This window comes from Bufo gargarizans, chromosome 1 (genome assembly GCF_014858855.1).
Source record: "Bufo gargarizans isolate SCDJY-AF-19 chromosome 1, ASM1485885v1, whole genome shotgun sequence".
Taxonomy (NCBI): Eukaryota; Metazoa; Chordata; class Amphibia; order Anura; family Bufonidae; genus Bufo; species Bufo gargarizans.
Window position 1 is genome coordinate 549,711,463 of NC_058080.1, and position 22,845 is coordinate 549,734,307.

Genomic DNA, 22,845 nt, shown 5'->3' on the forward strand with positions numbered 1-22,845 from the left:
CCTGGAAGAAGTCCCTTGTCCTGCGGGCATTGTGTACTGTAGCGTTGTCCTGTTGAAAAACCCAGTCGTTACCACACAGACGAGGGCCCTCAGTCATGAGGAATGCTCTCTGCAACATCTGGACATAGCCAGCGGCCGTTTGACGCCCCTGCACTTCCTGAAGCTCCATTGTTCCACTGAAGGAAAAAGCACCCCAGACCATTATGGCACCCCTCCACTGTGGCGCGTAGAAAACAGGTGAGATCTGCTTGTCATGCCAGTAACGTTGGAAAACATCAGGACCATCAAGGTTACATTTTTTCTCATAAGAGAATAAAACTTTCTTCCACCTTTTGAATGTCCCATGTTTGGTGCTCTCTTGCAAAGTCCAAACGAGCAGTTCTGTGGCGTTCAAGGAGACAAGGTCTTTGAAGACGTTTTTTGTTTTTGAAGCCCTTCAGTCTCAGATGCCGTCTGATGGTTATGGGGCTGCAGTCAGCACCAGTAAGGGCCTTAATTTGGGTCGAGGATCGTCCAGTGTCTTGACGGACAGCCAATTGGATCCTCCGACTCAGTGCTAATGACATTTTTGTTGGGTCTTCCACTTCACTGTTTTGTTCCATAACCCTCAGGATCATTTAAGAAATTCCAAATGACTGTCTTACTGCGTCCCACCTCTGCAGCGATGGCGCGCTGTGAGAGACCCTGCTTATGCAGTTCAACAACCCGACCACGTTAAAAAAAGGGAGAGTTTTTTTTTTGCATTTGCCATCACAATGTGTGACTGCTTGACAGAAAATTACAATGAATCCACATCTTTGCACAGATTTGGCCTTTTAAAGGCATGTAGTCCTAAACTTTTGATCAGCTCAAAAACAGCCTGTTTCAGTTTAATCGTTATTTTCAATTAACTGAATGCTCAAAAAATGTTTTGTCTCACTCTCATTTCTTCTTGTTGCATGTTGAAGCTCTACTTGGAACCTTGTTAAGATCTAACAATGTAAAATATGATTTTTTGCCATTTTTCAAGTGGTCTTAAACTTTTGATCAGGACTGTATCTGTTCAGCTCCTCCTGGACTATAACATGCTGCCTGCAGCTCAGACGCCATGTTCAAACTGACTACCTATAATTTCCCTGTTATCTTGAAACTTCTGAAAAATGTGGAACTGCCCATTAATCTCATGTAGTCATTCACACACTGGCACTTCAGCAGTCTTCTTGTTGGGAGGTCTTGACAGAAGGGCCAATTTTACATTTGCATTCATATATAATCTTAGCAGCACATTTGAAAATGGTGAATAGAATAGAAGGCAGGATAAAATAAAGAAACACAAAGGCACAGTGATGGATAAAACAAAGGCCTCACACACAAGCAATATTCCTACCAATAAACATATATGTTTTTTCATGAGAAAAGTATGATTTGCTCGAGAGGCAGTCGACAGTGAAATCCTTACTGCAGGTTCTTTTTTCATTCATCCTTCTGAGACACAAAAAAGCTAAAGCTGATTTTATCTGCATGCTCGGTGGCCGTCAGCTAACCAAGTGATTTCCGTCTTAGGCAGCCTAAGCTTTTCCGCTACACTGCAATGGGGAAACCACAGCGAGAAAGCCGGGGCTCCTCTGCCTTCCCACACAACCCTAAGCTTCAGCAGCAAAGAAAATGACTGTATTTAGGGCTAAGTGACTCAAGGCGCAGCAAAGCTGAGGCTGGCTAGCCGCGGACAATGGGAGTATGACCACAGCGAGCACAGTGATAACAGCATTAGCTTTCTTGACAGCTCTCTCTTCCTGTGTGAATACAAGTTATTTTCTCCTTTAGAAAATGGGGAAAGCTGGGGCCAAGCAACAGCCTGATATTTTTTGTTAACACTTGTTAACCATGTGAACTTATCGGGATAACCATTTCAAGTGGGATGAGAAGCGGCAGCGTAAATAGCTCCCAGAACCATTTCAAGCAGCGTTTAGGGAGCTGCAGCCTATGGGTACCTGTACTGCTGAAAACAGAAATTTTGCACGGATCATGTATTACTTGCAATTTTTGTTGCAGATTTGATGAGGCTTTGCTGCAGATCTCACGCTTTGCAGTCACTCACAAAAAAAAAAATCAAAAAATGATAAAATCACACAACTGAGATTTAGAAATCCGCAGCCTATCAGGTCAATTTCCCACACAGAAAAAATAAGCTAATTGTATATGAGATTTATCAAATCTCACATGGTTTGCTTCTACTGTATTACGCCGTGATACTAACCATGCATAATATGCAACGGGTGCAGGTAGCCTATATCTGGGCAAGATAATATGGCCCCGATTTATCAGACTGGTGTGTTACGGCCTGCATAGTCAGAGGAGGCTGGCGCAGACCTCCTCTGGCAGTATGTGTACCAGAAATCTACTCTAGCTCATAGATGGCATAGATTTCAGTCGTCATTTTTCTGGAGTAAGTGACGATGAATGTGCCGAGGACCGATGGCCCACCAACATACCACCCTTCCCATGCCCCTTTTAGGAAACTGGCTAGGGAGGTGTAGAAATGCCAGTTGTGACTAAATATAGTCTTTGAAAAGTTGAAAAACTGTGTTTTTCAATTTTTGAATGCCAAATCTGCAGCGTAGAGGTATAATAAACTTCCCACGTTATTCTATGCATTTCATCAACTGATCTCATCATAATGGAGTAAAACGAAGACCACTTGCACATGAGCATATGTATTTTGTATTCTGCAAGCCATGGCTCTGCATGACATCTGTGTGCTATCCCCATTTTATGTGGCCCAATAGAAATGAATGTGCCCATGTGCGATCTGAAAAAAATGTGGATCGGGCGTGGAATGAAAATATGGTCATTTACAAATTGGCCTTATTCTAAGAGTAGAGTAGGAATATTCACAGTTTACCCTCACCTCAGGAATATAGATAACCACATCTCTCCACAAGCTGTTACATTCCTTGTGCAGCCAGAGGCCATAGTTAGGCCTCATGCACACGGCCGTTGTTTTGGTCCGCATCCGAGCTGCAGTTTTGGCGCTCGAATACGGACCCATTCACTTCAATGGGGCCGCAAAAGATTCGGACAGAACTCAATGTTCTGTCCGCATCCATTGCTCCGTTCCGTGGTCCGCCAAAAAATATTACCTGTCCTATTATTGTCCGCATTTTGCAGGCAAGAATAGGCAGTTATATTAAAGGTTGTCCGTGCCGTTCCGCAAATTGTGAAATGCACACAGGCACCATCCGTGGTTTGCGGACCGCAAAACACACAACGGTCGTGTGCATGAGACCTTACTCTGTGTTAATGACTAGTACCCAAAGAAACTACTAGGAAAATAACAAAATAAACCTTATAAATGACACTTAGGCCCCTTGCAGATGAGCGTGTGCGGATTAGGTCTGGATGCGTTGCAAATGTGTTCAGTGAAAAATGCGCGATTTGGCAATCAAAGTCATTCACTTTTGTCTACGATCGCGCTCAGTTATTAGCTCGTGGGTGCAATGCGATTTAATGCGTTTTGCACGCTCGTGATACAAACAACATCTCTTAGTAACCATCTGTGAAAAACGCATCACATCTTCACTTACTTGCGGATGCAATGCGATTTTCACGCAGCTCCATTTACTTCTATGGGGCTAGTGTTGTGTGAAAAATTGCAGAATATAGAACATGCTGCGATTTTCACACAACGCACAAGTGATGCATGAAAAGCAACGCACATGTACACAGCCCCATTGAAATGAATGGGTCCGGATTCCATGCGGGCACAATGCGTTCGCATCACGCATTGCACCCGCGCGAAATACTCGCTCATGTGAAAGGGGCCTTACAAAGGTTAGTTATATATTAATGGGGGGTTATGCTGGTAATAAAAGATCATACATCCCCATACAGCAGCAGGGGAACTTATTATTCCTCTACGCCACAGATTTTCTGGCAGATGATCGCTAATGAGCATTCCTATCTCACCCTTGCATTGAAAAGGGTGAAATCCGTACAAAAAAAGAAATAAATAATTAAATAAATAAAAAAATAAATAGCTAAGTATGTACTTGAAGCAGATGTAAAAAATTTGCACAGCAGGTCAATTTCCATATGAAAAAAAAGTGTACATGAGATTTGTCTAATCTCATACACTTTGCTGGTGCTGTATTATGCTGTGATTTTTCTGCACGAGAAAAAAAGTGCATATTCCTCAACTTGTGCAGACACCCCTAGGGTCAGTTCACACAGTCTCAAAATCGGCTCCAAAACGGTCTCAGAACAGCCCTCCCATTCATTTCAATGGGAAACGGCCCTTTTTTTTTTTTTTTTTTTTTTTTACACAAGTAAAAAAGAAATGTGGAAAAAAGTAGCAGCATGCCCTATCTTTGGGCATAATCAGCGCTGAATTTCAAATTGAAAATAAGCTGAAAAAAAAAACAAACAGCTCTATGTAAGTCCATGCATTTTTTTTGCATTTTCTGCACTTTTTTGGGGGCGCAGATCTGCTTTAAAAACCTCAAGCAGAAAATTCAGCTTTGTAATTAAGTGAACACCCATGTGTGTTAAAAACCACACACACAAAAAAGCGCGTTTTTTCAGGCTGTGAATAAAAGTGTGTATTCCGCGCTGATTTATAAAAATCTGTTGTGTGAACTGGCCCTTTAAGAGCTCACTTTGGAGGACCCTTTTCCAAATTCTATTTTCAGTCAGTCACTCTGAAACTCATCTTGGAAGAACTAAAAATGGGTTGCCCAAACAATATACTATCCACATTTTGGAACTGTTCCCCTAATTCACTACTTGGCCTAGATTCAATGACTGCATTATCTTTTACAACAGGTAAAATTAAAGGGAGTCTGTCACCGTATACCTCAATAGTAATCCAAGTGAATTGTTAGATGACCCATGGTATCCAGATTCCAACGTTTTTGTCCCCAACCAGATCATTGCCTGCATTGCAGAGAAATCTTAGATTTTCTTATATGCAGCTTTTTGGTGTAATGAGGGTATAACTGTTGCACCAAAACCCTGCTCCCTATCGCTGCCCGCCTTACCCCCTCTGCTTTGAGTGATAGAGCCAGGCGAGATACATCACCACTACCTGGCCCTGTGTATGTGCATATGCCATCACTTTGGCAGTCAGGGCCATACTGCATATGCACTAATGCTCGCAAGGGCTGAAGTCGGCTGTACTGTCCAGCACTGGCAAGATTACTTTGTGCCGACTGCCGACTTTTTGCCCGTCTAATACACCCTTAACATTTTACTTCGGGTTTCTATTGAGGGATGTGATGACAGATTTCCCTTTACCATTTGTCCCTAATTTTAACAATCTTAAGGGTATATTAGACGGGTAGATTTTCTGCTTGATGATTGCTAACTAGCATTCGTATGATCGCTCGTTAGCCATCATCTTGCAGTGTACTGCCGCCGACTGCACGATGAACAAGCAAATGCTCATTCATCGGGCAATCCAGATCTTTCAGAATGCTGGTATAGCGATTGCTCCTCCCCATGTTGCTGAGGAGATCGCTGCATGTAACAGTAGCAGTCTCCTGGGCAAGCGATTGCCAGGAGGGAAGTTGTCTGCGTGCTCAGGGTGTCCAATAGACCCTTAAAGCCTTAGCGTTCAAATGCTGACACTTCTTACATGCTTGTTTTGTAAAAACCCAGGCATCAGTACAATCTACCTGACTGAACAGTTTAGAAAATACAGATAAATTCACTCATACTGCTCAGGAGTTTTTAGTTTGGAAAGTTGACATGGGTTGAAAATCCTGCCACATACATCAATGTGTCAGAGGGAAATCCAGTTATCTCTCTAGCCTGCATCCCAGCTCAGATCATAACCTCTCCTCCCTCCCCCTCCAGCATCTGCACAGAAGCCAAATCCCCCTGAACTCAGTCTTCACATCCCAGTAGACAAGTGGCAGATTATTTACGGCTGTTTATTCCTCTACCGCCACAATGTGTAGATCCGGTAAGCGTGCTTATCCCATGTGACAGTGCTTCAAAGAGACAGCTTAGGGCATTTATTCTTTAAGGTATTTGTAACACACAAAGGAGATAGGATCCCACTGGATATTGCTTCCACTGTGGGTTTAGTTGCTGATCACAGAAGACGCACATGTCACTGGAGCCTATCTCGGAGTTGGAACAACTTACATGCGGAATAAGACACGCTACTGTTGTAAGACACCATTATATCACTGTATGGATCAAACTGTCTATATTACCTCTACCAAAGTACTTCACCACATCCAGCTATAAGTGACCCAGCCATACTCAAACACTTTAACTAGAAGTAATCCATGAAATATTTTGCCTTGCCTGAGGGCAATTGAAGAATCTCCTATGATAAGGCCTCCTGCACACAACTGCATCCGTTTTGCAGTTTTCAAATCTCGGATCTGCAAAAACAAGATGCAGTCCGTGAGCTATCTGCTAATTTCACAGGACCGACTGTAAAAAAAAAAAAGAAAAAAAACCACAACTATTCTTGTCCGCAAAATGGACAAGAATAGGACTGGTTCTAACATTTGCAGTCGGGCAGCATGGATGTTTTTTTTTTTTTTTGGCGGACCTGCAGAAATGAATGGGTCCATACATACCTAAAAGGTCCGTCACAAAAGCCATATATAAGCAAAGGCAAACAAAGAGCATCAAAATTACACGCAGGTTTGACAACAGTTCTTCCTAAAGTAGCAGCTCTGGAAAAAGTTCCTAGAATTGCTTCCATGGAAAATGACACATGATACTGAGGTCATAATTTGTATGACCTTTTCTAATGACACAGAAGCTTGCCCTAAAAACTGCTAAATTGTCAACTGCTTACTGCAAATCAAATATTGAAAAATCCTACTCCCTGCAATGTAAACTTTTCCAGTTTTATTGCCACGAAAAAAGCAACAGAAAAGCCTGTAGATATCTATATGATGTAGGGCCCACCAGTAAAATGTATTTTGGGGGCCCACGATACATTTGAATATAATAAATAATTTTAGTTTTTTATAGAAACACAGGCTGGTTGAGGTGCTGTACATTGAATATATGTATGTAGTGCAGTAAGTCTACTGTGTTATGTGCCACTTGTGCAGGGGGTGGGAGACTAGGGGCCCACCTTGCTTAGGGGCCCACCGGGGGATTCCCCTGTACCCCTGTGGGCCAGTCCGAGCCTGGATGTACATCTCTGGTGTGTTCCCCAGTAGCCTGTTTCAGCAGAGGAAGAGACTACCAGAGTACACCGTATCCGGCATAGCTGGACACCGCCGGGATCTGGCAGGTTCCCAGCATAAACGCCAGCATTCTGCTGGAGAAATACTGCAATGGTAAGCCAGCATTTATGCCCAACACCTACCTTATCCCCTTATAGTGAATGGGGATCTGTTGGGCGCCACCAGTGCCCAGCATATTCCAGATCCAGCAATTCTGGTATTCTGCTTCTGTGGTGGAACAGAATACTGGTATGGTGGTTCAGATGCAAAAACTGCAGAATTTTAAGAATTTTTAATTTAAAAAAACATCACCAACATAGGTCAACAATAGGTCATTTTCCAGAGACCTCTTTTTCCTTTAAAGAATTCTATTTCCAACCTTAGGTTTGTTCCTTTATCCCCCCCACCACCACCAAAAGAAGCATTGTAACCATTAAAATGAATACCAGTTAGAGAAAGATATGCTGGATGCGTTATGCTGAGCTGCTCAGTTTCCATTTCTAACTTTTATCCTTTCCAATCTCTCTTCAAGGTCTGCTACATGATAGTCCTGTATTACTGATGAGGGGTGAGGAAGACAGGTTTTTACTATGTGCCACTTATGTATAAGCAGAAGAACAATTGCCAAGGAAGGCTTTTATTCAAGTTCACACATCTTGATCTGTGTCTGAGTTTTAGCTCCTCATTAGTTCCTGATTTGGTGACTTTCTTCTATAATACAGCCTATTAGATGTCAAGCCCACTGTCAGCCATGTCAAAGCAGGCCAATGACTATTTCTGTTGTATGATGCAAGGGTGAAAGAGCCATACACTTTAGTCAGTAACCCATTAATCCCTTTGCGACCAGCCTGTTTTGGGCCTTACTGACAAAGCGTTTTTCATTTTTTTTCATCGTCGCATTCCAAGACCTATAACTTTATTATTTTTCTGTCTATATAGCTTTATGAGGGCTTATTTTTTGCCATACAAGTTGTAGTTTCTAAAGGCCCCATTTTGGGGTAAACGTAACTTTCTGATTAACTTTTATTAACGCTTTCTGGGAGGGAGATGGGAAAAACAGCAATACTGCCACTGCATTTTTACATTATAAAATTGATGGCGTTCATTTTTCGGTATAAATAAAATTATATCTTTATTCTCTGAGTCAGTGATACCAATTCTGTCTTTTTTTTTTTTACGGCATTCACTGTAGGGGATAATTTACGTGATATTTATGTAGTCTGGGTCGTTACGGACACGGCAATACCAAACATATGGGGGAGATTTTTTTTTTTCAATTTCTTTTTATTGAGAAGTGTATTTTCAATGGAAAAAAGGGTACTTTTTTTAAATTGGATTTTTTTAAATAGAATAAATCTTTTCTTTTTTTTAGCACTTAATAGTCCCACAAGGGGACTATAACAGACAACATTCTAAATTGATTTTAAAATGAAATGCATTATCCCTATAGTGCATTGCATTTTATTATCAGTGCTATTCTAACATTGACCAGCAGGCTGCGCCAGAAAGGTGCAGCCTGCTGGAAATTACTAAAGGCTGGTCTGGGGCCTACACAAGACCCCAGCCAGCCTTTACACACATTGGCACCCCGCGATCGCATTTGCGGGGTGCCGATGGGAGACAGAGGGAGTCCGCTCACTTTGTCAGCACTTTACATGCGGTGGGTACCATTGCCCACGGCATGTAAAGTGTTAAACAGCCCGGATTGGCGCTCCTGCCAGTCCGGGCTGATAGACCAGGGCTGTGGCTCTCATGTGAAAAAGCGGCGGCTGAGCCTAAGGCCCCTTAGTGACTGACGTGAAACGGTGAATGGGTGGTCACAAAGGGGTTAAACAGCAGCATCAAAGTTGGAGTCCTAAAAAATGTGCAATTATATCGCAAAATAAATAAAATCAGTAAAATATTGAATAAGATATAGTACCTTTTGAACATTGGTTATAACACACTGCATGACAATAAAAGGGATTAGCAACAAAATAAAAATAAAAATTGTTACCATTTTACAAGCCAGAAAAGTTACAGAATAAAAGCTTTAAAAGCCATGTAAGCCATGTGCATCATTATATAGAATTCTATATTTGAGCAGCTTTTAAAGAGGGCACCCCAACTACAGACCAGAACATAAATGTTGCTGCCCGAGCAAATGACATCTATAAACTCTCACCTTTTTAAGAGCAAAATTCCTTCAGACCAGTTTTAGCCTCTTAAGCAGCCCATGCATTTTAAATAGCTGTTGGATGAACTTCAAAAGCCTTGTCTATTGACTGTGAAGGTATCCTTTACTATCCAAAACACAATGGCCCAGATTTACTAATGCTAATGTGGTAAGTTTAGACAGGCTGTTTAGACCTGCACCTGATCAATTGGGCTCAGACTGGATAATAAATCTGGTGCAGTCATTTATGAAGCAACGTAAGCCACTTTTTGGCGTATTTTTGTCGCAGATTCAGCTGCAAGGGCAATTTGAGGTTAAATCTATGACTTTTCCCCGCTCAAGCCACTTTTCCAAGGTGGTGGAAAAAGGAGGCGGGCCGTCGGTCCCGTCCCATTCATCATTTTCTAAGCCTGTTTGGCTTAGAAAATGACAAATCTATGCCAGCAATATATTAGTCTAAGGGCTCGTTCACACGAACGTGTGAAGCCCGTGCTGTGGACCGCAAATTGCGTTCCGGGATGCACGGGCACCGTCCTCGGGGCAGGCGCATGGGAATCGCAGACACATTTACTTGATTAGGTCTGCGATCCTTCCGTTCCGTAAAAAGATAGAGCAAGTTCTATCTTTTTGCAGTGTGGAAGCACGGAACGGAACTCCAGAAAGCACTCCGTATTGTTCCGTTCCATATCTCCGGATTTGCGGACCCATTAAAATGAATGGGTCCGCATCAGTGATGCAGAATGGCCACGGAATGGTGCCCGTGGATTACGGACCCGCAAATGCGGTCCGCAATACGGCAAAGGCATCACACGTTCGTATGAACGAGCCCTAACTGTTGTACTGGTCCAAAATATGGAAAGAGGTACGGCCCACTTTATTTGTTCTGGTTTTTTCTTTATCCATAGGGTATAGTATATATTAGCGACTGCTAGTAAATGGCATTCAGCCAAAGGCTAAAAAAGCTTAAGAAGTGATTTTCTGACGCAGAAAATGTGATTTAGAAATGTTGTCACTTTTCACTAGTCTTAATGAAAGGACATATACTACTCAAAATAAATGAGCTCAATGAATTTCCTGGTTCAATTAGAATTGGTATTTAAACAGTCCTCCTCATCATGCTGTTCACACTTTGACATCATGAGACCAAGATGACACCTAACAACTGATCAACTGTACCTCGCCACTGCAAGGCTTCAAGCAGGATGCTCTCAAACGGTTTAGAGTGCCACAGAGTTTCATCAGCAGGTTGCAACACAGAGAGAGACTGGAAGAGTCACAGAAAGGCATAGAAGTGGATGAAGTGGATGTCTTTTGGCAACATCCCACACTGATGACCGCTTCATTGTGAACAATGCCCTGCGGAACTGGATGATGAATGGCACACAACTCCAGGCACATTTAAGAGAGGTGAGAGGCACTCAAGTGTCACGTCAGACCATTCAAAACAGTTTACATCAGCATGGTCTGCATGCTAGACGACCTGCAAGGGTACCCGACCACACCACCAGGCACAGGCATCATCGTTTTGCATGGGCCACCGCTGGACGAGGGACCATTCGGCCTCAGTGCTGTTCACTGACGAAAGTGGATTCACGCTGAGCAGAAATGATGGCCACCAACAACGCTGGAGACGTCAAGGAGAGCACTATGCATCAGCCACTGTTGTCACCAGATAAGCCTTTGGTGTTGGTGGCGTTACAGCGTGGGGAGGTGTCTAGTGAGTGACAAGTCCATACCACTTGAATGATATCATTAATCCAGTCATTGTGCCTCTGGATGAACAACACAGGCCTAAATACATCTTCATGAACGAGCTCATCGAGGCCGCATCATTAGGGAACAGCTGCTGGAGACTGGAGTACTTCAAACAGAGAGGCCTGCACTCTGTTTGTGGTCTTCTCCAGACCTGAATCCCATTGAAAACCTATGGGATCAGCCGAGTCGCCTTGTGAGGCTCATAACTCTGTACCCCAGAACCTCAATGACCTGAGGGCCGCACTTCAAGAAGAGTGGAATGCCATGCCTCATGGCAGCTAACAGCGGCTGCAGGAGATGGGATCACGCACTAGTACAGAGTGCACCGCGCATGCGCGAGGCTTTGGCAATCGCGGATGAACTGCAGGCTGTCACTCTCAGGCAGGAGGGGTGCGTGGTTACCTTGACTTGAAGCAAGGAGGCCGCTGCCCCCTTGACTTCAGGCTGAATGGCAATATAGCGCTGATGGAGAATAAACAGTGCTTTTGAGCTTATGCAGCATCGGACTACAGGATGAAACATGATTATCAGACTTCGGGCTACTATAAGATACTGCTGGCGGGTGTAGATGCATTTTTGAGGTGACAGGTTCCCTTTAAACTGTTTACCGCAACAGATGGATGATTTTATTTATTTTTTACTATTTCTCACAATTCTCAGCCATGATTTTTCATGCAAATATTTTTCCTACAATCCTCTTCCACCTAAAAACCAAAAACCTCTTGATATGTGCGTCATTGTCCAAAAAGGTACAACCGAATGTTCACTAATCTTTCAGCCACTTCAATCTAATGTGCACTTCACTTAGGCCTGTTTCACAATCACGGTAAAACAGATCTGGCAGGCCGTTCTGGCTATAATGGGGTCTAAGTGGCGGCTGGACAAAAACTGCTGTGTGTTGCGGTATTTGTAAGGCCGTTCCTCTGCATATTTGCCGGGTTGTGGAAGGATCTCCGCCGGACCCAATTATAGTCAATGGGGCTGGACGGATTGCCGGCTGTGTCCGAATAGGATGGATCCGACAGGCTGTTCCCGGCTGAAACAGTCTGCCAGATCTGTTTTACCGTTAGTGTATACAAAGTGCAAGACTCTAGGGACAACATCTGAACTTGATAGAAGTATTTGATAATGAAGTACTTTCTTTCCAAGGAGGTGTAGACCAACTGGACCATTACTCTTTCAAGCAAATGATCTACTCACTAGCAGGCATAACAAGGAAAGAAAACACTTACTGAGTAGCCGCGTCCAGAAAGTGACTGAGCTGAGCTCTGCGGAGGAAAGAAAGGAAGGTCAGCAAAGACAAACTCATCAAGTTTTTGAATTCTGAAATTGCCAAATTTTCATTTTTGTTCTTTTAGGAGTAGTTTACATCAGACCCAACTGAAGGTAAATGTATGTGAAATATTCCCAAAATGAAGAAAAAATACCGTATATTACAGCTGAATTTCAAGCAATGCTATGTTCACATATGCATTTACAAATCTGGCAGGCTGTTTTGGCAGAGGAACAGCCTGCGAGAGTTCACCGGATCTGGATCATGCTGTGCACGCTGGACCCTACTGACTATGATGGGATCCGATGGGCACCAGGCAGCTTTCATAAATGCAAATTTTCGGCCAGACAAAAACTTCTGCATGCACAACTTCTGTCTGTCCGCAAGTCGGTATTTTACCATCATCCTTAGTCCATGGGGATTCATCCATGCAGGCATTATGTGGCTATGCTGGATTCAGTGAACTACAGCAGGCCGTTCCTCTGCTGCATTTGTAAATGCATATGTGAATGTAGTATAAGGGCTCATGCACACAAACGTACTATTTTTCTGTGTCCATTCTTTTTTTTTGCGGCCCATATGCAGAACCATTCACTTCTATGGGGTCGCAAAAAATAAACAACCATGGAAAAACAAAAATGGCTCCATGTGCATTCCGTGTCCGTATGTCCACATGGCCGTTCAGCAAAAAAAATAAAAAATTTTACGGACAAGGATAACGCTGTTCTATTAGGGGCCGGCCTTTCCATTCTGCAAAATGAACACAGGAGGCATCAGTGTTTTGCAGATCCGCAACTTGCAGACCGCAAAACACCAACGGTCGGGTGCATGAGCCCTAAGTGATATTGAGAAAAATGATGGGTTTCTGGCAACTCTCTTTACTATGGTAAGGTCTACTTTTTTAAAGTTATAGCTAGTCCTTATGCACACAACAGTATGTGTTTTGCAGTTTGTAAACTGTGGATCTACTAAACATGGATATTGGCAGTGTCCCCCTCACTTTCTAGTAATATCAAGATGTTCCACCATCAAGAGATAAACAGAAAGTAAATGTCAAATTGGGCAAATCTAGAAAACATACTCATAAATGGCATGAAAGACGCACTTGTGATGAAAACAAATACAAAGTATTTAAGCTGTGAAACAAAGGGTAAACATTGAATGACAGCTCCATATACATTAGATTGTAGGTGGGACTTGTTCACAATTATCTAATGTATGACCAACGTATGTTTCTATTTCTGTTTGTTGTGATATTTTGACTGCTAAAATCCTTCTCCATCATTTAACTATTTAAAAATGAAGGATCCGCAGATCCTTATTAGGTCTTAGCAATCTAATTCTATAAATTAAGAAACTATTTTTGCAAAACCACACTTTGAAGATTTTGTAGACGATTATGTAAATTACACAACGACCCTATGACTCCCTATACACAACAGATGTATGACTGTTATAAGCTACGGCAATGAAGAAGTTAAGCACAGCAAAGGGGTGAATAATGCAGCTGCACTTCCTCTTTTCCCCGGGTGAGTCAGAGGAGCTCTGTGCACCTGCCAACCTTTCCTGCTAAGCCAATAATTGCCAATTTAATCTTTGCCTCTTGGTATCACTCATGTTTAGCCCTTGCTGTGCCCGAATACATCTTCATTCATCTGGGGGGGGGGGGTCAGACTTGACAATTAGAGCGTTAGCTTCAGCTAAATAGGGCAGCCAGTTTGGCAAGGCCACAGAGACAATTATTAGTCTATTTTCCCATCATGTAGTGGGTGGTACTAGGGAAATCAGAAATCTACAACAATTACATTAGGTTTTTTTCTCCTTTCCTTTTCCGCTCCCTCCTTCCTCACACCCTCCCTTCACCTTCAGAATATTTCACATTATCACAGCTTTACAACCACATTCAAATTTTCCATGTTCACAGGGACTGAGGCTTCTATTTAAATGATAATGAGGGACAATCCATTCAATTGAGCGAGGGAGAAAATCCATTAAAACACAGGCAGCTCTTAAGCTGGGTCATGAACAGATAAAAGAAAAAGAAAAAAAAAATTCCCCATGTTTTACAGCTATTATGCAAGGCCATGTATGGATTTTAACACGGATCGTAACATCTTAAAAGAGTAAGAGAACAATTACACAGAGATGCTAGAATTATTTACATGACAAGGTGCAAAGTAAGGGTCTAACGTGTAGAAATGCTTATTTGTGCTCTCTCTCTATATATATATACATACACATATATTATATATATATATACATACACACACACACACACACACACATACATACATACATACATACATATACAGAATTCAAGGGAGATTGGATAAAGCAGGCTCGTACTGGCCTCTAAAGTAGGAAAATAATAAGCATATTCTGTCCTATGAACACTTAGCTGCTTTGCTCACAGATAAAACGACAAAGTCTTATTGGCCGCTTTGTCTAATAATATATTTCTGCCACCAATCAAAAGGCCCCACATGGCGCACCCGGGCTGAGCACATCATTACGTACAAGTATGATAGGTTCAAGCCGTTGCCATAGTAACACTTCTGGCCTCCACAGCTCTTTATGATGCTCCATTCTCCCACCCCCTGAAGGGAAGAAGGGGGGGGGTCTGCTGCTAATATTAAATAAGAATACATTTTTATATTTGCTGTGCTCCATGTACCATCAATCTGGGAACTGACGTTTATCTGCCAATAAGCTAAAAATCTTGATTGTTGTGCCTGCAGAGAATTGTCCCCCCCCCCCCCCCCCCCGCCATACTTCTTAATTAACATCCCATATCTGAATACGAACGACTGTGCTCCCAATCCCAGGAATCAGCACTAGACGAAATATGCAGCAAGTCCCCCACCCCTTTTTTTCTTCCTCCCTTCCCATCACTTTCGCCTGTCAAAGCTGTCAACTCAAATACAGCTTTAATCTGCCAGGAGCACTTTTCTCCTGACATTTTTAATAAATACTTTCAGCTCTTAAACACATTTGCTGCAGATATCTCCTCCCCCCCCCCCTCCCCCCGTAGTCCCTCTCCTTCCCTGCAGAATAAAGGCAGGGACACTAAAGGCAGAAAATACTGTTTGGGAACCAACTTCTCCCATATAGTAAATGATCATCTGCAGCGGAAACCGATACACAGATAAGCCGCACTGTATGCACTACGCTCGGGAGCATGCTAGCCTTAGGGCTCATGCACACAAATGTATTTTCTTTCAGTGTCTGTTCAGTTTTTTCTTTTTTTGCGGACCTTTCTTTTCAATTGGTCCGCAAAAAAACGAAGGTTACTCATGGGAATTCCATTTCGGTATGTCCATGTAGCAAAAAAATAATAATAAATGGAACATGTCTTATGATTGTCTGCATTACGGACAAGGATAGGACTGTTCTATTCCACAAAATATGGAATGCAGACGGACGTCATCCGCAATTTGTGCGGACTGCAAAATACATATGGTCGTGTGCATGAGCCCATAATCTTTTACTCCGATGGGCAGGGAGGTGTTACTTATTTAAATGGGTTGTCTCAATTCAGTAAATGGCATCATGTAGAGAAAGTTAATGCAAGGCACTTACTAATGTATTGTGATTCTCCATATTGCCTCTCTTCATTTTTCCATCACATTATACACTGCTCATATCCAGGGGTTACGACTACCCTGCAGTCCAGCAGTGGTCATGCTTGCACATTACAGGAAAAGGTGACGGCATCTCTGGTGGATGGGACAGTTGGAGTGCAAGAATGGCCATGGCTGTTAGATTGCAGGATGGCAGTAACCACGGAAAAGAGCAGTGTATAATGTGATGGAAAAATCATTCTGGCCAGCAAAGGAAGCAATATGGGTAATGACAATACATTAGTAAGTGCCTTGTATTAGCTTCCTCTACATAATAAATGCCATTTGCTGAAGTGAGACAACCCCTTTAACTATAAAGATATATCAAGATTCTTGAAAACAAACATGAATATTAATTTAACACATAGCAAATAATTGCTGCTAAAGTCTGCAAAAACGAATGGGTGAGGATAACTGAAAATTTAGTAGAATAATAACATGTGCAACTCTCTGATATCAGAGGCAGAGATACGTTCCACCCCCATCATTCACCAGATTTATTGAACATGTTAATGTTTTATTTCTGTGCAGATGACCATCAGGACCATGTTCTCTGTAAGTGATGATCGGGCGCACAGTGGGAAATATCCTATGATAGATAAATTAAAGGCTAAAAACAATTTAAATGGCAAAAATATCTTAATTTCTGTGGGCAGTATACAGCCAACAACCCCTAGGCTGTGTGGAGATCTGCACACTGGGTTTGTCCTCATCACTGCGGGCATCGAGCTGGTTAATGCCGAGTGTTGCTGTTTTGAAGACCTCGGAGGCCTCCACCTCTCCACCCACTGCTTTGCATGCTGAAAAAGAGGCAGTGTTTTCAATTTAAAACCTAAATTAGCTGTCCAATTGAATCTAACTGGCACAAAGCTTTCCGTGTGACAGGCTGTACTTATGAAGCATATTTTACATTAATAGAACTCAACATGAGTCCCACGTGTAGGGTGGTAGGCGGAGGGTGTTACGTGCATAGCTATTGAAATGTTAAATCCAATATCTCAGGAATTCTAGCCATTTTCATTCTGTAAACTGCGGCAGAGTAACAGCCAAGGCTTTCTATTCTAATATATTAGAATAAAAGATGCTGGGTGACCTATTACAGGGTGAGGTGGTGGTGGGGAATGGTTTCTCTAAATATCTTTCTTTCCTTTACCTCTTGGACTAAGGACTGAAACCACAGAAATGCTCATTATTGAGTTTTCAATGTTTTTTTCCTCTACTATAAGGCTAATTTCTCACTAGCATTTGTGAGACCCGATACATTGCATAGTGGCTGTGCTTGGTATTGTAGCTCAGCCCCATTAGCTTGACTGGGACTGCACTGCACCTAGGCCATGTGACCGATCCTTAAGATCGGGGGTTATTCATTACAGAGAAAATAGATATTCATGACTGTATTTCGTATACACAAAGGACACTGATTTTCTACCATACAAGTGTGAATATACTGCAGTTGGTAGATTGGTAATCCAACCAGACAGTCAGTAAGATACTATCTACAACAAATGTGACCAATAGCTATTAAATAACACTATAAGTATACCTACAGTAAAGCTGTATAGAACCTGTTAACACCATCCAGTCCAGGGTTTGATAGCTGCCCCCTGGTCTATATAAACAGTCATGTGTACTGGAGGTGTACAGATACCACATTGGATACATTCTAGAAACTGACACCGATAAATGACTGGATACACACCTACAAGTTAGGACCGCCACAACTTTATACCAAACAGATCAACCATTTTGGAATGGGTATGGAGCCCTGGTGCGCATCAATTGCATGTGTATAAACTTGACATCCATATGAACTAAGCTTCAGCATATAGCCATTAATACTTTTCAGTTGTGACCAAATATCTATCAGCTATCTCAATAAATGAATATTCTGAAAATGAACCTATACCTCTTATATGGATATTTATTAGGAGATACCAATAATGAACTAAATGCCGGATGCCAATATGCAATTAATCAAAATAATATCTATTTGTGACAATGTTATACAGATTACTGACCCAGGTCAAACACAGGTAGTCTAACCATGAGACATTATGGTATGACCACATGGTGCAGTCATACTGCGGTTGCGATACAGCCATATTGTGGTCAAGTAGAGCGCGGCAGCGGACCCTAATTAAACTAACGAGGACTGCACTGTTTAATGGCCGTGTGGCACCTTCCATACTGCCCTACCATTAACAATGCAGACCAACTGAACAGAGCAGTCTAGGGCTACACAACGACATGTGTTGATAGGGCACGACTACACTGCAACATATGTTGCACCAATGTATGGTCATGTCGCAGTATGACACCATAGACCAGGAATGGCCAACCTGTGGCTCTCCAGCTGTTGTAAAACTACAACTCCCACCATGCCCAGCTGTAGGCTGAAAGCTGTAGGCAGTCTGAGCATGCTGGGAGCTATAGTTTTGCAACAGCTGGAGAGCCCTGAGGTTGGCCATCCATGCCATAGACTATCATCATAAAAATTGTCACGCAACACATGTCGTAGTGTAGCCCTAGCCTCATTGTCTCCTCAACCAGGCTTGTGTACAAACCACTTTTTATTAAGCATTTCTTGTTTTATAGGAAAAATGTTATTTAGTATATTAGCAGTACAATTGAACATGAAATATTTTTACCATAGCTGTGTCCACAACCACGTAGGTTAGGCTACTTTCAAACTAGCGTTTTTTGCAGATCCGTCATGGATCTGCAAAAAACGCTTCAGTTACAATAATATAACCACATGCATCCGTCATGAACGGATCCGGTTGTATTATGTCTTCTATAGCCATGAAGGATCTGTCTTGAACACCATTGAAAGTTAATGGGAGACGGATCTGTTTTCTATTGTGCCAGATTGTGTCAGAGAATACGGATACGTTCCCATTGACTTACATTGTGTGCCAGGACGGATGCGTTTGGCTCAGTTTCGTCAGGCGGACAGAAAAACACTGCAGGCAGTGTTTTGGTGTCCGCCACCAGAGCGGAATGGAGACTGATCGGAGGCAAACTGATGCATTCTGAGTGGATCCTTTTCCATTCAGAATGCATTAGGGCAAAACTGATCCGTTTTGGACCGCTTGTGAGAGCCCTGAACAGATCTCACAAACGGAAACCAAAACGCCAGTGTGAAAGTAGCCTTAATTTGAGAGCCATCAATTACACTTACGCTGACTAAATCTTAGGCTTATTAAATCTGTCCTAAAAATGTTTCTGTGTTCTGCAAGTCAAAACCACATCTATGGAAGAGCAGAAGTCAGTAACTTGATTAATGTTAGATGCACCAGTTTCTGGACCATGGAAAAAGATGGTGGCTGAAGATAAATACTAAATAGCCACAGTAAAATAGGCCAAGTAAAACCCCACAATATAGAAATACCTACATCACTGAGACAATCGTGAGAGCTGCCGCGCTGAGAACTCATGGCTTCTTTGATAGTACTATCGTCATTGCTTCTGCCGTTTCTGTTCCTGGATGTTTTAACCTGAAAAATAAAGAGATGCACGTTTGAAAAAAATGTTACAAAAAGAGCTAAAGAACGCTTATATGGTGACTCTATGGTAGCACAGAGGCTAGATGAGAACAGCTCCAAGACTGCTTCTGAAGGGGTTATCTCATGATTCATGTTTAAAAATAAATAAATATGTAAATCATATAGTATATGACGATCTCTTTCTAACAAAGCTACAACCAGCCCTGTACCTCACATGGATCCAGAGATCTCCCCATACATTCCTCTGCTAGATTTATTATCAAACTGGCAGTCCAGGTGTTGTGTACTGTCTGCTGCAGCTGAAGAATGGAATTGAGCATGTGCGTCCACTTCGCTAAGGTGGATGCACATGCTCAATTCAATCCTTTAGCTGCAGCAGACATTAAACGACCCTTGAGCTGCCAGTTTGAAATAAATTTCAGGTGTCACAGTACATTTTTAAGTATTCAAATGCAGGTGCTAGTGGGACAACCCCTTTAAATATGAAGGGTAAGTCCATACAGTCCAGAATTGCTGTGGATCTTACCTACAGATTTGTGCAGGTAAAAAGTGGAGCAGATTACAGTACCAGGCTACTGGATGAGATTTCACAAATGCCACCTATGTGCTGTGGACTTTTTCCACATGGACAATGACAGGTGGTGTGGATTTAAATTTTAACTCTTTGTAAAGCCACATGCGCACGACCGTTGTTCTGGTCCGCATCCGAGCTGCCTTTTTTGCGGCTCGGGTGTGGACCCATTCACTTCAATGGGGCCGCAAAAGATGTCTGCATCCGTTACTCCGTTACATAGCCCTGCAAAAAAAAATATAACATGTCCAATTCTTGTTCGTTTTGCGAACAAGAATAGGCATTTCTACAATGAGCCGCCTGTTCCATTCCGCAAGTTGCGGAAGGCACACGGGCGGCTTCAGCGTTCTGCGGATCCGCAATTTGCGGACCGCAAAAAAAGGAATGGTCGTGTGCATGAAGCCTCAAAGGGGTAAAATCTGAGGTTATTTGAAGTGGATTTGCAGCCAGTTATGCATCAGATTTTAGTTATAAAATATAAAAGAATAATTTGATTTTGAATGTGGTTCCTCATTGTACAAAATTGATTACCATCTTACCATTGAGATTCAATCAACCAATTCTATGATATCCCACAACTTTGGTGCCTTGCAATGAATGAAAGTGCATTACTCCCGATGCCATAGAAATCAGGTCCCTTTTTTTTTTTTTTTTTACTTCTACGGTTACAAAATAAAGCGCAAAGTACATGTTTATGTGGTTTAATCCTAGGGTTTTTACATATTGCATATCCTTACAGGTTTGAATAGTGTGTATGTATTTTGTATTGTTCCCCTTTTACATATAGCTTAAATCAAGTTATCAGGAACGCTCAATTCACCCTCTATATTCATCCCTTCATTCTAAGGCCTTATATACACGACCGTATGTATTTTACAGTCCACAAAAAAACGGACGACATCTGTATTTTGCAGAACGGAACAGCTGGCCCCTAATAGAACAGTACTATCCTTGTCTGTAACATGGAAACGGAACGGAAATACGGAAACAGAATGCAAAACAGAACGGACACTGAAAGAAAATAAGTTTGTGTGCATGTGCTATCACAGATGGACCATGCACCCATGTGATTTCGAGCACCTCAAAACACCTACCCGTGCCAAGGTTTGAGATGATCTAGTTATCCTTTTTATTAATTCCTTTGTTCTTTTCCAAATATGATTAAGAAATCACCAGTTAAGGTACAACTGTGGGATGGTTTTATATGGGAACCTGTCAGATTTAATGATGCTGCGCACAGGAAATCAAATTAGAGGAACAGCTGACGTTATTAACCTGCCTGAGTGAATATCAATTTTTAGATGCACCATGGCTTCTGAGCCCCTATTTGTTATAGGGAATTAATAAGCACTTTCAGTGGCTGTGACAGATCATCTTCATTACACCTGTGGCTTATGACTAGGGCTGATGCCTGGCGAAATTCATCAGCAAATATCCTAATAAGGGTCTCTACACACACACAAATTTGCACAGTTTTTTTTTTTTGGGCGGTACAAAAGCAAGTGCTTTTTTTTTTTTGCCCACCTACGTTTATTACAGCGTTTTTGGACACAGTGTGTCTTACCAACAACATTTTCTTCACAGCGTTTTCCCAAACAGGGATATCAAAACACCTTAAAAAGCCCCGGAAGAACTCCAGCATGCTGCATTTATGAAATGAATGCCAGAAAGACAAAAGATGTCACCTAATAAAAAAAAATATGAAAGTACGAAAATAATTGCACCAAAAATGCAGGTGGACCCCCCCCCCCCCCCCCCCTAAAAACGTAGAAGTGCAGAAAATGCTAGCAAAAACCTTATGTGTGAACCTATCCTTATACAAGTCCTTCAGCAGGTAACATAAGTAATAATTAACATAAAGCAGCTCATACTTTTTTTTTTTTATCAACTAGAATCAGGCTACTTTCACACTAGCGCTTGATCGGATCCGTTCTGAACGGATCCGATCATATTAATGCAGACGGAGGCTCCGTTCAGTACGGATCCGTCTGCATTAATAACTTAGAAAATTTTCTAAGTGCGCAAGATGCCTGAGCGGATCCGTTCAGACTTTCAATGTAAAGTCAATGGGGGACGGATCCGCTTGAAGATTGAGCCATATGGTGACCTCTTCAAGCGGATCCGTTCCCATTGACTTACATTGTAAGTCTGAACGGATCCGCTCGCCTCCGCACGGCCAGGCGGACAGCTGAACGCTGCAAGCAGCGTTCAGCTGTCCGCCTGGCCGTGCGGAGGCGAGCGGAGCGGAGGCTGAACGCCGCCAGACTGATGCAGTCTGAGCGGATCCGCTCCATTCAGACTGCATCAGGGCTGGACGGAGGCGTTCGGGTCCGCTCGTGAGCTCCGTCAAACGGAGCTCACGAGCGGACCGACGAACGCTAGTGTGAAAGTAGCCTCACATAGGTATATGTAGCTCAGAGATACTGAGCTACAGAAAGAAAAACATCAGCAAGTCAGTGTGTGAGAGGTCCAGTGAAAAAGCAAAAAAAAAAGCGCTAGATCACTGTACACAGAACAACTATGAGGGATGTACACATCACTGAGGATTAGAGCTCCTTCAGACTAACAGGTCATCAGTATCTGATCTGTGGGGGTCTGACACCCGGGATCCCTGCCAATCAGGGAGCACCACAGCCTTCTCGCAGCTCATCAAGCACAGCACCTTACATTGTATAGCGGCTGTGCTTGATATGGCAGCTAAGCCCCATTCACATTTAGGGGGCTGAGCTGCACCTAGGCCAGTGATGGTGAAGCTCTTAGAGACCGAGTGCCCAAACTGCAACCCAAAAC

The 22,845-nt window shown here is 42.5% G+C and overlaps 1 protein-coding gene across 14 annotated transcripts in view; it reads right to left on the reverse strand.

Moving 5' to 3' along the window:
- FBRSL1 (fibrosin like 1) overlaps positions 1-22,845 on the reverse strand; it is a 545,433-nt gene that overhangs the window by 251,497 nt on the left and 271,091 nt on the right. For all 14 annotated transcript variants that reach the window (XM_044275607.1, XM_044275611.1, XM_044275609.1 and 11 more), the window contains 2 exons: positions 19,374-19,475; positions 12,318-12,353 (listed from right to left, as the gene is read on the reverse strand). In XM_044275607.1, the coding sequence (XP_044131542.1) occupies positions 12,318-12,353; positions 19,374-19,475 (138 nt within the window). The remainder of the gene's footprint in view (positions 1-12,317; positions 12,354-19,373; positions 19,476-22,845) is intronic.